Raw genomic sequence first — 15,559 nt, 5'->3', positions numbered from 1 at the left:
AGAAAGACAAGTACCGCATGATTTCATTCATATGTGGAATCTAATGAACAAACTGAACTAACAAGCAAAATAGAGACAGGCCCGTAGATAGCAGGACGACAGCTAACCGGGAGGGTGGGGGGACTGTCAGGAGGGGATGGAGGAATGGAGCAAAAGGAAAAAGGGCTGATGTTCGGAGACAACAGTGTGGTGATTGCCGTGGGGGAGAAGGTGTAAGGGGGCTAAATAGTAATGAAAAAATGCAATAATTATTTTTTAAAAAACGAATTTTTTCTACATTATTAGCCACAATTTTTCTGTAAAATATGATTTTTTCAACATCTGAGGCTATTGGTTTGTTCTCCTTCAAAGGTCAGATATGTAAGTTCTTTAACCAGCTCAGAAGATGATGTAAGTTTTTTTTTTTTCTGGCTTTCTTCTTTTTTAATATCATTGGTGACTCACTGACTTTTATTGGGTCAGTTAGTGTCAGTCTTAATTCTCCCAACTTTGACAAGTAGGGAAGGGGATCTTTCAGGCTAATCCCTGTCCTGTGTCTTTTTGCTATGATACTATGTTTTAAATTATGGCAACATTTAAACAAAGTATAAAGAAAAATATAGTGAACCTCCCAGGCATCTTTCAGCTTCAGTAATTATCAGTACATTTTCAGTCTTCTTTTATTTGTCCTCTTCTACTTTATTGATCCCCTAGATTATGATCCCATTGATATTTGAAAGTCTTCTTTGTTTTCTGTCATGGTAAGGCCCCAGACCTGGAATCTTCTATTTCTCTAAGAAGCCCTGATTGCTTTCTAGTAAGAAATGGTATCAGATAAAATCTGGGCATAGAAGTTATTGAAAGTTTTTAATTATGATTTGTCTTTACCTTTGCCTCATGTGCCCCATCGTAATAGTAGCCTAGTTCTCGTAAGCAAGGTTATACTCATTTGAGTCACAGAAAATGAACACTTCTCAAAAATGGGACAAAAAGCTTCATATTTCTATTTTAATTGGTCTGAATGTTGACAGATGATTCAAATTTTGGCAGATAAGTGTTTGGGGTTTTATTTTAAGATTTTATTTATTTATCTTTAGAGAGAGGGAAAGGGGGGAGAAAGAAAGGAAGAGAAACATCGATGTGAGAGAGAAACATCAATTGGTTGCCTCTTAGCCCTAACCAGGGACTGAGCACACAACCCAGGCATGTGTCCTGACCAGGAACTGAACCAGTGACCTTTTCAGTTTGTGGAATGACGCCCAACCAACTGAGCCACACCAGTCAGGGCCAGATACATGTTTTTAATAAAGGAATTTTGTAAAGTAAACACCATTTAGTGTTATCAGTTTACTCATACTACAATATAAGGAAATTCTCTGAAGGTTTGCTTATACCACACTTTGTTTTTTTAGCATTCAACACATTTCCCTCATAGTAATAATGCAGATGATAAAATGTTATTTGATTCTAGCTCTTAAAATCTGTTATTATTTCCAAGATAAATTAAACCCATATCTCTGCCTCCTTTTCCTTCTGATGCTCCACTGAAATAAAATGTATAGAGATAAAAAAAAAAAAAATGAAGAAGCCAAAAACAGCAAATAGAAAGACTACTCAAGAGTGATAATTGAACAATTTCTGGATCTCTTTTTGAGTACTAGAAGGCACCCTCTTCTCACTTCCCCATACCTCTCCTACCCCTACACTTGGACCATAGATAGCTGGCATGAACCCAGGCAAAACACCAGGCAGGTTTTCTTTAGAAAAATTGGAGAAAGCTAAGCCTTCTAGAGTACAAGTTATGTCCCCAAAACAAATGCCATCTTTATTCTGGCATTTAGAGAGCCTGCTGGCTCCTCTCCTACACACCCTAAAAGAACACTGTATATCTAGCCTACACAGAGGCCCCCTCAGGAGAGCAATCGAATCAAAAAACAGACCACTTAGACAGTTTCTCTGTAACTACAGAGAAAATCTGTGTTGGCTAATGAGTCATTCGGGCCTAAGTATTAATAAGTAACTAGAAATTACCAAGCATGTGAAGAAAACTAATGGCATGAAAGACTAAAATAATCAGAAAAAATTGCACTAGAAAAAATACAGTTAACCAGAGAGAACTTTACAAAAAAGGAACTCTAATATACTCAGAGCTGCAAGAAGATACTACATCCTTAAACAAGTGTAAGAGAACACGAGTTTTCAGATTGAAAGGTCACATGAAGTACTGAAATTGTGAATCAGATATCATACTGTAACGCATTCACGTGGAACTGCAGAATTCCTAGGATAAAAGATCCAGAGAAAAGTTGTGTACAAAGTGATAAGTATCAGTCCGAAATCAAACTTCTCATCAGTAACCTTTAATGCTTTAAGACAGGAAAATATTGCCTACATTTCTAAAGAAAATACTGTACAACCAAGGATATAGGATCCAAACAATCAAAGGTGAAAGCAGAACAAAGTTGTTTTCAGACAGGCAGGGGCTCAAAGTTTACCTTCTCTTGGAATTAAATGAATGGATTACACATTCACCATCGATCTTCTTGAAAAACAGAAATTCATTGTGTAATTTTTCATTAAACGTTTTCATCTTGGGCTTTGATTTAAAGAGAAAAATCTCATTGACGCTATTGAAAGGAAATGGGGAAGGAGGACTACAAACGGTAGAATTAGCTGTGCCGCCCTAGCCGGTGTGACTCGGTTGGTTGGGCGTCGTCCAGCAAAGTGAAAGTCCCTGGATCAGTTCTTGGCCTGGGCACATGCCTGGGTTACAGGTTCAATCTTTGATGGGGGCACATGTGAGAGGCAACTGATGGATGTTTCTCTCTCACAGCAGTGTTTCTATCCCTCTCTTTCTCCCTCTTTTTACCCTCTTTTTAGAAATATATGTAAAATCTTCTAAAGAAATAGTTGTGGATTTACAACAAAATAAATTACAGACCTACTATAGCAAACAGCAGCGAGACTATTCCCTTTACTCTCAGCAGGCTGAAATATTCCATATATTGCACATATTTTAACTGACCCATAATTTTTCATATTTCCCAATGACCCCAGCAACAGGCAGTTGGGGCTGCTTACATGCAGGCCAGCAGGGACAACAGCATCAAATTCTTCTCCAGTCATGACTGGAATGACATGATCTAATTTATATTTAAAAGCGTCATTCTGACTGCTTGCTGTGTTGAAAGCAGACTCAGGGGTAGAGTGGTAGAGCAAGGACAGACGCACGGAGACCAGTTTGGATATCATTGCAGTATTCCAAATGAGCGATGACAGTGGCTCTGAGATGGTAATAGAGGTAACAGAAAAGAGGGTAGATTTTGAGTATAATTTGAAGGTAGAGCCAATAGGATTTGCTGACTGATGGGATATGGGGTGAGCGACAGAGGACTCCAGATTTCTGATCTGAGCAGTTAGAAATGAGAAACAGATTGAGAGGAAAGATTAGGAGTTAAGTTTTGGGTGTTATATTTCAAAGTCCTTTTGACCACCAAGTAAAGATGACATTTATTTGGATTACCACTTAGATATATGTGTCTGCAGTTCTGAAGAAAGGTCTGGCCTGGAGATGGAACTTTGGGAGATAAAGAGATTTTTTTAAAAAAGAGGTCTGAGGACTGGGACCTGTGGCACTCCAACACTGAGATTCAGAGGGACGAGAAGGAGCGATCAAACGTGAGCGAGTCGGAGCAGTCAGTGGGGTATAAGGAGAACCAAGACAGAATGGTGCCCTAGAAGCCATGGGAAGAAAGTGTTTGAACAAGGAGTCATAGACTGTTTTATACTGCTAAGGGATCAAGTAGGGCGAGCACTAAAAATTCACTGTTGCATTGGACAGCATGGTTGTCAGTGTTTACCTTAGCAAGACCTGTTGCCTTTTTTTAAACAGCTACTAAGTTGTTAAGACAAAAATGTGTACTAAGTTGTTTGGGCCCAGCTACTTAATTAATAAATGAAACTATTAGATGTTTCTTTGGGCCCATGGGCTTTGTGAAAAAAATGACTAAGGTACAAATGGAGCCACAAACAGAGAAAGTTTGGGAATATCTGCTTTAGAGGATCGTGCCAACTGAGCATTTTATTGGGTTAGCCAAAAAGTTTGTTTGTTTTTTTTTTCTGTAACCTAAAAGACATATTTTTCATTTTCACCAATAACTTTATTGATTTGGATATTTTGAGTATGCTGGCTATCTCTCACATGGTAGAACATTGATTGTTCTCAGTTAATGTCTCAATTTGATCACTATCAACTTCAACTGGTCTACCAGACCATGGAGCATAGTCCAGTGAGAACTCTCCAACACAAAACTTTGCACACCACTTTGACACATTCCATCGGTCACAGTACCTTCTCCATACACTGCACAAATCTTTTCTGTGTGTTTCAGTTGCACTTTTACCTTTCTTGAAACAATAAAATACGATATGCCAAAAATGTTGCATATTTCCTTCCATCTTCAGTATTAAAATAGCTGCACAAAAATTCATCAATTTGGTAAATTTTTTAAAAATAAACGCTGATATGACAGCTGTCACAATACACTCTAACAGAATTGTTTCAAATGAAGTTAAAGAGAACTAAGCACTACTAGAGCCATCTTATGGAAAAAAACAAATGAACTTTTGGGCCAACCAATAAGAGAGGCAAGCACCTCTTTGTGACTGCTGAAAAGTTTGAGTTAGTAATTTCAAATCTGATTAGATTACATGCAATTAATAAAATTTCCCAAATGTGGTTATTCAACATAAAAAATAAAACCTTATCTTGTGAAATGTCAGTAGTACATCTTTGCATGAATTTTTCTTCTTGACTCCATAGGTATGGTCTGAATATGCGTTGCTTGGCAGCTCGGGTCAACTATAAGACTTTGATTATCATCTGCGCACTCTTCACTTTGGTGACGGTACTTTTGTGGAATAAGTGTTCCAGCGACAAAGCTATCCAGTTTCCACGGCACTTGAGTAGTGGCTTCAGAGTGGATGGATTAGAAAAAAGAGCAGCAGCGTCTGAGAGTAACAACTATGTGAATCATCTGGCCAAACACTCAGAGGAGGCATTTCCTCTGGAACAGCAGAAAGCACCCCCTGTCGCTGGGGGCTTCAATAGCAATGGGGGGAGCAAGGTGTTAGGGCTCAAATATGAAGAAATTGACTGTCTCATAAATGATGACCACACAATTAAAGGGAGACGAGAGGGGAATGAAATCTTTCTTCCATTCACTTGGATAGAGAAATATTTTGACGTCTATGGAAAGGTGGTTCAGTATGATGGCTATGATCGGTTTGAATTCTCTCATAGCTATTCCAAAGTCTATGCACAGAGAGCTCCTTATCACCCTGATGGTGTGTTTATGTCCTTTGAAGGCTACAATGTGGAAGTCCGAGACAGAGTCAAGTGCATAAGTGGGGTTGAAGGTTAGTATATCTCTGCTACACTGCATTTTTCTATCCTGATTGTGTTGAGGAATAAGAAACTGTAGGTATTCATTGTATAGCAAGTACATATGTAGCTTACTATCAAGAGACCTTTCATCACTCTGACTTAGCAGGGAGAAACAATTTATTCTGAACCTAGGGCAGCTTTCTAGATGGTGTGATTTATACCAGATCAAATAGGATTAGTCCATTAAGCTGCCTCAGAATCTAAAATTTTCACTAGTAAGACCAAGGCACAGGATCTCTAGAAATTTTGGTTCAAATATAGAATTATCCCATGAGAGGAGATGGGAAAAGAACAAAGGTCATTCAGTGGACCCATCAATGTCACAATATATAGTCTTGTTACCAGATTAGCCAGGTCCCATCTCTGGATGGAGGCTTCAGGTCCTCAGAACTAGACAATAGATAGATACAATTTTCTCTCAACCTATTCTGAACTGCTATAACCTATTGCAGATTTTCTTTCAAACTTGGAGCAGTGGGTATTTCTTATGAGTATATTAGTACTATTTGAAATTTGTATTTCAAACCTAGGATCAGAAAGCCACATTGAATTTGACTTTTCATTTACATATGATTTGCTAATGTTAGAAGTTTTCAGTCCTATTTACTAAACTTAGGGATGTTTTTTAACCTCTTCCTTTTGTGCTTATGTCATTTGCCACACCATGCTCAACTATTCTAACAGTCTTTTTTTTTAACATTTAACTTTTTAGCAAAGCTAAATTGGTTAATGTTTTGGTAAATGCTAAAAAGTTAGGATCTACTTTAGACTTTTTTCCTATCATGTTTTGAATAGTCTCCTCTTTTCATGATACAAGCTTTATCATTATACTAAAATATATTGAATACTAGAGTATGTTTCTGGCCCTCTGTTCCATTGATCAAGTCTATCAGTTCTTAGACCAATTGTACATTATTGTAAATAGTTATCACCCATCTTTAATGGGCTTGTATAAGCCTTCCTTTTATTAAATGAAAATAATTCTGTTTGAATTTTGAAAAAACAAATCCCCCTCTGGAGAAAGAATTCAGAAATTAAAATGTTTGTTTATAGCCTAGGATTCTTGGCCTCTTTGGCCCCTAATTTCTTCAACTGTGTCAAAACTACGTCAGAACACATACAGTTTTATAGGTTCCTAGTTTCTGCTAGGACCAGAACTACATACAGACAGGAGTTTATCACTCACCACGTACACCATGATGCAACAATACAATGTGGTATGATTGTATTTCCCATGTAGGTAATTACTAAAATAAATACTGACACCAAATACTTAAAGGCTTTCCTTAGAACTTTCGAAGAGGTAATACATTAATGAATTATTTCAAGAATCTATGTTTAAATATACAGCTTTTCTTCACTTAAAAAACACTCCTTGTTCTCAAGAATTACATTTTGACATGAAGGATGTGAAAAAGAGTCGCAAGCTTGTTTATACTTTAAGTTGCTTAATCATAACTGAGCTCTTAAGGAAATGCTTTAACCATCAGATTATATACTTTTGAGAATACATCTTGACATCGGAGAGAGAGGAGTATGCAATTAACTTTATTGTTAATTATAAATGTTTAAGAAGTTTTAGGATTGATATTCTATAATAAAACTATGGCAACATTACCTACATGTATTTAAATTGTGTAAAACTTCAGTCTATGAAACAGAAGTATGAAACATCACATCTGTAGCTATGAGCAAAAGTTACATAAAAAGTCAGTCCTTAAAAGATAATCTACAACATTGCATTGCTGTCTGTCATTGAATAATAAATGAAAGTGAGAGAATACCTAATTTTGTTTTTCATACCTGGTTAACTTGGTACTATTTTTTAGTCAAATACGAAGACAGTATAATAAGGAAGCTCAAATTTTGCTGATAACTATATAATATCCCGAGAAGTAAGACAGTGAAGAGTGGTGTTCAGAACAAACTTATAAGTATCTGGACATGATTATTTATTTTGTTTCTCTATTTTATAGGTGTACCTTTATCTACACAATGGGGACCTCAAGGCTATTTCTACCCAATCCAAATTGCACAGTATGGATTGAGTCATTACAGCAAGAATCTAACGGAGAAACCTCCTCACATAGAGGTATATGAGGCAGCAGAAGATAGGGACAAAACTAGCAAGCCCAGTGACTGGACTGTGCCAAAGGGCTGCTTTATGGCTAGTGTGGCTGATAAGTCTAGATTCACCAATGTTAAACAATTCATTGCTCCAGGTAAGTGATATATTGTGTATCTGCTAATTTTATATTAATTTATGGCATCTGAGTCACTCTTAAAACTTTTTTTTGTTTGTTTCAAAACACACAGCAGCAGAGCCTTTATATTACGTATATAAAGAAACAAATGGTGTCACTCCCTAAGTGAAAGAAATCCCTAATAAAGAAACAGCTAAACATTCAAGGTTACAAAAGGCATATTTATTGTGTAAAGAGCCAAACTCTATGCATAGATTGAATATTTAGACCCAGGTTACTGCATGGCATGCATCACCTCCCAGGGACCCATATCCCATAAGAATGAAGTTTCTTTGTTTATTTTAATATTTCAGTACAGTATTCTTTAATTTTTTAAATATTTGGCATTAAGGTAGAAATATTCCTTTATAGAAAGAGCTATCCTTTCTTTTGCCTATTTTTTACCAATAGCTTTTAATTTTTTTCAAGGTAAGACAGCATTAGCAACTTAGGCCTGCTTCCCATATTGAATTTTGTTAATGTACTAGATTGTCTCAAACTTCATATAAAACAATTTCATTAATAAAATCATTTATAAAATCAAATTAACTTTATGCAACATTTCCCCTTTTACTAAGACAGTCTCATTAATTAGGATGTAATGCATTTTTCTCTACTAATCAATATCCATGAGAATTAATGAGTCCATTACTTAAAAAGACAATGAAATAATTTTAGCACCTCAGGCTTAAATTCTCTATAGGGAAATGTCGTCAAGAACAGAACTCATTCTTGCCCTCCCGCCAACCTTGCAGTCAGTAAATAGAAAAAGAGAAAAGGTTATACAACTTCTTCTGTATTCTCTCCTTGTCCTTTATTGATGACTGTGTAATTCACAGACCTTGAAAGCCACAATACAAATCTACTCATTCTGAATGGCCTTAAGTAATGGATTTATGAGTGCTTAATGCAGTGCAAATAATGAGTGACCTTTCATTTTTATTGTAACTAGAACTTTTCTCCTGTGCCATTCTGTGATATTCCAGTATATAGAACATCTTTGCTTATTGTAAGACAGCAGGTTTGGCTGGGTGAGAAAGTATGTGGAAATGTTTAAGAATATTTAGAGCTTGTGATACCTAAGAGGTTATTGCAGAAGGAAATGATTAGATTAAGCAAAAGGATATCTGGTTTAGGGTGCACCAAAGACACTTATTTTTGCACTAATTACTAATGGTGTCTGGAGTAGGGTGGAAAATAGCAACCCTCATTTTGATCCCCTCAAGTGCTGGGAATTTTTCTAGAACAATCTTTTGAACTTTATCTTATTTAGAGCAATAGGCTTCATGGTGCATTTTTGGATGCCCTGGGTAATACAAAAGATAGGTCCCCTCATACAAAGTGAGGGACCTTCACTTTAGCCCTTCTTTCTGGAGCCAGTAGCTGGAGATATAGTTACTTCCTAAGGTGGTTTTAAGCATGTGGAGGAGGGAACGCTGTCTGTGAACTCTGCCATAGGACGCAAGCTACAGTTGGAACTCCCTGTTGGTGGGAGTGTGCATGCTGGGGATGGAGTGCTTGTTTTGATAGCCTGGGTATGCCTGGTGTTGCAGTCAACACGTGTTGGAGGGAGAGTGAGTTGGAGTTACATGGGAGTTGTTGCTTAGAGCAGGAGAAAGAAGTCCCAGAGGTGGGTCTTTTTCATTAAGGTGTTGGTATGTGAGGTAAGGCTTCTTAGAAAACATAGACCTCATGGGAGATAGATTCAGAAAATCACTGTTGAGAAGAAATCGGGACTTGTACGTAAAAGTATGTACCTAAGTGAGAGGCCACCCTGGAGAACCAAGGCCTGAATGCTGTTGGCCTTTTGTTTTTTTCTTTTTTGGCATCGATTTTTTTTCCTTCTTGAAAAGGTACAAAATCATTGAGAGGAAAGAATCATAACATGGGTCTGCAGCATATTTTTTTATTGTTTTGTTTGTTGAATGATATTTTGTTCCTCCTCTTTAAAATGGAATGAACTAAAACCTTATACCTGTCCTACTGTATTAAATTATTTAGTTTTTGCTCTGACCAGCATGGCTCAGTTGGTCCAGCTGAGGCCTGCAAAGTAAAAGGTCACCAGTTCAATTCCCTGCCAGGGCACATGCCTGGGTTGTGGGCCAGGGACCCTGGTTGAGTCATGAGGCAACTGATTCATGTTTCTCTCTCACACTGATATTTCTTTCCCTCTTTTCCCCTCACTCTAGAATCAAATAAATGAAATCTTTTTAAAAAATTAAATTAGCTTTTTCTTTCTCAAAGCACTCTCTTTACTTCATTCCCGTGACCTTACTTTTCCCTCTCTCTGCAGCCAGTCTTTCTCAGGCTTCTTGTGAGCTTCTCTTCCTCTGCCTGACCCTTATCTCTCAGCGTTTCTGGAGGTTTTGAGTAGGGCCTCTTCTCATTCCACATAGTAAACCTGTTGATTAAATGAATGAGTCATAACGGTTCGCGTTTTATACTGTTATGAGTCATAACGGTTTGTGAAAACATTGATTTAAAGGCTACTACTCTTAAATGTTTATCATTCTGTGTTGCCTAAAGTACGTGTACACATGTACTAAAAATAGACACTTGTCATGATTCCCAAGAATAACTACTTAGAGAGAGAAAAGGTCATGGATTTCAAACAGTTAGGAAACTCAGAATTTTTTATTAGTAGATTTAAAGCACTGTGGTTGCCCCAACCATAGTCACATTGCATTTTCTGCCATTCAGCTCCTCTGAATGATGTTGACAGGTTATTTAACCTTTCTGTACGTCCATAAAATGGGAATTAAAAAAAATGATCTCATAAAATTGCCATGAAGATATGATTGTCAGTAGATTGATTTAAATTGGGGATTGTGACTTCTCTGTCACTTCTCTTGTGTGGCTCAATAATCCCCTCTGGTGGTGTGAGGTTTTAGGAAAATTAATAGTGGTTTTTTTTTAATGTTACATTCCATGGCATCATTCCATAGGAGTTCTTTGAACTAATTTGTTATATTGAGACATAAAATGATTGACTACACTATATGATTTCATTGAATTTGTACACAGAAAGTGAAAATCAGAATGGAATTCTGGGAGAAAAATAGGTACTTCTTCATCTTCCTCCCATTTGGACTTCTAAAGTCATTGTTACCCATTTTGGTGAAAATAGATGTCCTAGTTAATACTCCTGTCTGACAGTGAGGCATTACCCTAAGAATGAAAAAATAAGCACTCAAAATAGTCTGCTTTGCTGAATATAATTCAATCATGAGTGATTCGAAGTCAACAGAATCCTGTAGTGTTCAGGGATGTACTGAGCATCAGATTCCATTTTACTATTGATGCAGAAAAATAGTAGTTAAGAGAGAGATTGCATGTTGACATTTTTCCAGATTAAATGGATTTTTACTGTATAAGTATACTTCTGTTATCCCTTTTTCAAAAATCACTCAGAGCATCATTTGATGCATCAGTCTGTCAAGATGTTCTCACTCTTAATATAATTTCCATAATTGTCCATCAGATGAAATAATTAAGAGCCTTGGGTCAATTATATCCAGACTGGTAAAGTCCAGTGTTAGGAGAGTTAACGATCAACTCAGCATGCTAATACTCTCCAAACTAACCACACTGCATACACTATCATTGTTCGCCTTTCCAATCTTCGTTCTTGGTGACACACTGAAGATTTCCTCAAGGACTACTCAAAGCAGATCTGATTCTCTGGTCATATTTAAGAGAAATAACTCTTCCACTGATTATTCTCATGAGAATGCCACTTCCAATATCATTTCTTTTTCACAGTCTTTGAGTTTCTAGTCCCTACTCCACCACTAATGAGCGTTTGGCTTTGGACAAAACTTTTAACCTTGCAAAGCTTCTATCTCTTCATCCTGAAATGAAAGCAGTCATTCCTGCTCTTCCAGCCTCAGTAGATTATTTTAAGGATCAAATGCGATAATACATGTGAATGTGTTTTGAATATTTAAGCTCTATAAAGACCAAGATATTTATATTTACCTTTAATATTATAAAATTCGTATGACATTTTTTGGTTGTTTTTCTTGCTGCTGCTGCTGATGCTCTCTGATTTAATGTCCTTAATTTCTTTGTGTGGTAGATCTAGCACAGCAGTATAGATAAAGCCACATTCTGGGGAGTCAGTTATTATTGTACTACAAATATTCAAGAGAAATTTTCTATTTGATAATTTGCCAAATCATTTGCCAGACTGAACAGCTTCTACTATTCTGTCAGCTTCTGAAGCCAATGGCTTCAGAATACTAATACTAATCACTATCATTGTTTTTTTATTGTGGTCAAAGCCATAATCTTAAGTTCTCACAGTTACCTTGCAGAGTAATATTATCTCTATTTAACATGTGAACAAACTGAGACTCAAAGAGGTATATTTATTGAACATCTCAAAGCTAGCAAGTTGGTAGAGTAAGAATTTATACAGGCAGTTTTTTTTTCTTTTTACCCCAAAGCCTGTGCTTCTCCCTCTACTTCCCTCAGTTTCCCTCACTTTTTGTTGACTACATGAACTTATTCCTTAATTACCAGAAATTCTATTCACAATTCCAGCAGATACCTGAAAACAGACCTATCGTATTTAATATCAAATAGTGATTGAGAGCATGTATTGTGGAGCCAGACCAGCTGGGTTCAGCTAGCTTTTGGCTATTTTTTTCTTTTTGTAGAATGGGTATATTAATTGCTGATCAGCCAGCATTTGATCTATATAAAGCTGTTTGATCACAATACCTTAGCCATTTGCTCTTAACCCTCTAATGTAAACCACATGGGCCAGAAGATAAGAGCTTTTGCCTGATGCTCACTAGCGTCATGGACTCACCTATCATTTGTGGTTAATTTAGTAAAAATAATAAGACCAACAATAATAATGATGATCTGACACAAAATGTTGAAGTATGAATCTTTTATGATTGGTAGTTATCAAAGATGAATTGTAGTTAACTTTTAAACAAAGAGGTTTTATTCTAATCAGTCTTTGTTGGCATATTTTATCCCCTGCAGAGACCAGTGAAGGTGTATCTTTGCAGCTGGGGAACACAAAAGATTTTATTATTTCATTTGACCTCAAGTTCTTGACAAATGGGAGTGTGTCCGTGGTACTGGAGACTACAGAAAAGAATCAGCTCTTCACTATACATTATGTCTCAAATACCCAGCTAATTGCTTTTAAAGAAAGAGACATATACTATGGCATTGGACCCAGAACTTCATGGAGCACGATTACCAGGGACCTGGTCACTGACCTCAGGAAAGGAGTGGGTCTCTCCAACACAAAAGCTGTCAAGCCAACCAAAATAATGCCCAAGAAGGTGGTACGGTTGATTGCAAAAGGTAAAGGATTCCTTGATAACATTACCATCTCGACAACAGCCCACATGGCTGCATTCTTCGCTGCCAGTGATTGGCTGGTAAGGAACCAGGATGAGAAAGGTGGCTGGCCAATTATGGTAACCCGTAAGTTAGGGGAAGGGTTCAAGTCTTTAGAGCCAGGGTGGTACTCTGCCATGGCCCAAGGGCAAGCCATTTCTACATTAGTCAGGGCCTATCTACTAACAAAAGACCATATATTCCTCAATTCAGCTTTAAGGGCAACAGCCCCTTACAAGTTTCTATCAGAGCAGCATGGAGTTAAAGCGGTGTTTATGAATAAACATGACTGGTATGAAGAGTATCCAACCACACCTAGCTCTTTTGTTTTAAATGGCTTTATGTATTCTTTAATTGGGCTGTACGACTTAAAAGAAACTGCAGGAGAAAAACTCGGGAAAGAAGCAAAGTCCCTGTATGAGCATGGCATGGAATCCCTGAAAGCCATGCTCCCCTTGTATGACACTGGCTCAGGAACCATCTATGACCTCCGGCACTTCATGCTTGGCATCGCTCCCAATCTGGCCCGCTGGGACTATCACACCACTCACATCAATCAGCTGCAGCTCCTCAGCACCATTGATGAGTCCCCAATCTTCAAAGAATTTGTCAAGAGGTGGAAAAGCTACCTTAAAGGCAGCAGGGCAAAGCACAACTAGAGCTCACAACCAAAACCCTATTTCAGCCTCTGCTGTGCACGAAAACTGCAGGCCCTGTCTCAGCAGAGCATAGGCACATGTTCGAAGGCCGAAGGCCGCAGACTAGGTGTTTGTGGATGGCATCAAAGTGACAAATGATCCTGAAAACCGATCTTCTGAGATAACTGCATTCCACGGGTTGGATGTCCAAAACTGTGGGGAGCATTTAGAGCAGGAAAGTGTTAGTCAGTGGGCTGAACGAAGATGTTTAGCCTTGCCTTGCTTATCACCCTGTGCAGTGCCGCAGGTAGCCCGGTCCCTCTTGGTTTGGGAAAATGAATGGTAAGTAGCTATAACTGGCCAACTGTCTATCACTTACCTGAAAACTTAGTATGGGGTGCTTTTAAAATGTGATTATTTATGTTTATGTTGAAAGCAGACTTTACAAAATAATGTGCTGTAATACAGTAAATACTTACTTGTAGCCTGAATAGTGGACTGTGTGCAACTTTTTTAAATGATTTTTTTTCTATAGATTAACCTCTTGGGGGCAAATGATCATTTGTTGCATTTGTTCAATTTGTTATATATGGAGACTATTTTGAATTTATGGTTTTCTTGATGTGTGAATTAAAAACACAGTCAGTGTTCAGGCTTCACAGTTATGTAATGTAAGCACAACTAAAATGAAACACGTTGACTGCACAAGAAATTACAAAAATGTTACCTGTTTTATGAAACTTGATCTACAATCAGTAAAGATTTGATAATCAATCTGTCCCTCCTCTATCCCCATTGTGATGGTTTCTTTTGTTACTATCGAGAATTTTGTATTTCATTTCAGACTACATTCAAGAGTTTTTTTCTATTTGAGGGGACATTTGGGGGAATATTATTTGGGAAATTTTATTATAAACCTGAATTTGGGGAGGAGCTACTAATTTTGATAAGTCCACCACCACTACCCTTTTAGGATTTTTTTCCCCTTAAAGAAAAATACTCGGTCAGATACTACATACAAGCATCACAGTAGGTTTTTTCCTATTTAGATCATTCTTGGTCATCAACTTTTCAACCCATTGACTCTATGTATCATTGTTTTTCCTTTGCAATTTTAATTTTAAATTATTTAAACTATTGGATAGAAGTGAAGCTACTGCATTTGTTGTACAAGTATGATCAGACTTTATTAGCTTTTATATCTCACCGTATCCCACTCTATCTATTGGTTTCTTTGCCCACATACCCCGGGCAGTGTCTGCTGTAGGGCTTCAAGCATTAGGTCAGAACCAAGGGAAGTCGGTTTTGCTGGCTTTTGTTTCCGTGCATGACAATACAGCAAATCAATACTATAACTGAACAGATTGGAAATATGAGACCCCACATTCTTAGGGGTCACATACAAACGGTACAGTTTGTCTGTGACCTATATTAAATGCACACCAACTCTATTTTGCCCACAATAAAATAGTTGTAAGTTATTAGGTTTCCCCATAGCTTTTGGCCTTTGTAGTTCTTATACATTAGATGACTCAACAAGAATATCTGGATGCCTTCATTTTTAATTTCAGTGCTCAAAAATAAACTTTCTCCAGTCTGGAACCCTTTTTACTTCATCATATTTGTTATTATTTTAGAGTAGTCTGACTTCTGCCTTGCGTTTGCATACTGGTATTTCAGATTAAGGGACTCAATGAAAACAGTATGGTACTGCTTCTGTGACAAATATCAGTGCCTTACAACTTGTCTGTCCTTTTCCACCAAAAAAAGGACAGGCATTTTGATCTAGAAATGGCATTGCTATTTCACTGTTGTTGGTTTCACACTGCCTTCCACATTGCGACAGCAACTTGATTTTTCTGTGATCCCAGAGTTTTCTAAGAGAGGGA

General features: G+C 37.3%; 1 protein-coding gene across 5 annotated transcripts in view; it reads left to right on the top strand.

The window, feature by feature from the left end:
- GLCE (glucuronic acid epimerase) overlaps positions 1-14,469 on the top strand; it is a 98,572-nt gene extending 84,103 nt beyond the window's left edge. For all 5 annotated transcript variants that reach the window (XM_054565221.1, XM_054565220.1, XM_054565218.1 and 2 more), the window contains 3 exons: positions 4,802-5,397; positions 7,402-7,647; positions 12,667-14,469. In XM_054565221.1, the coding sequence (XP_054421196.1) occupies positions 4,815-5,397; positions 7,402-7,647; positions 12,667-13,691 (1,854 nt within the window). In that variant the 5' untranslated portion in view covers positions 4,802-4,814 and the 3' untranslated portion in view covers positions 13,692-14,469. The remainder of the gene's footprint in view (positions 1-4,801; positions 5,398-7,401; positions 7,648-12,666) is intronic.
- The last annotated feature ends 1,090 nt before the right edge of the window (positions 14,470-15,559 follow it).

The sequence above is a fragment of the Pteronotus mesoamericanus genome, unplaced genomic scaffold (genome assembly GCF_021234165.1).
Source record: "Pteronotus mesoamericanus isolate MK-2021 breed Mesoamerican mustached bat unplaced genomic scaffold, CSHL_Meso_final contig_164, whole genome shotgun sequence".
Classification (NCBI taxonomy): domain Eukaryota; kingdom Metazoa; phylum Chordata; class Mammalia; order Chiroptera; family Mormoopidae; genus Pteronotus; species Pteronotus mesoamericanus.
Note: the sequence above shows the minus strand (reverse complement) of the source record. Positions and strands in the feature narration are given on the sequence as shown.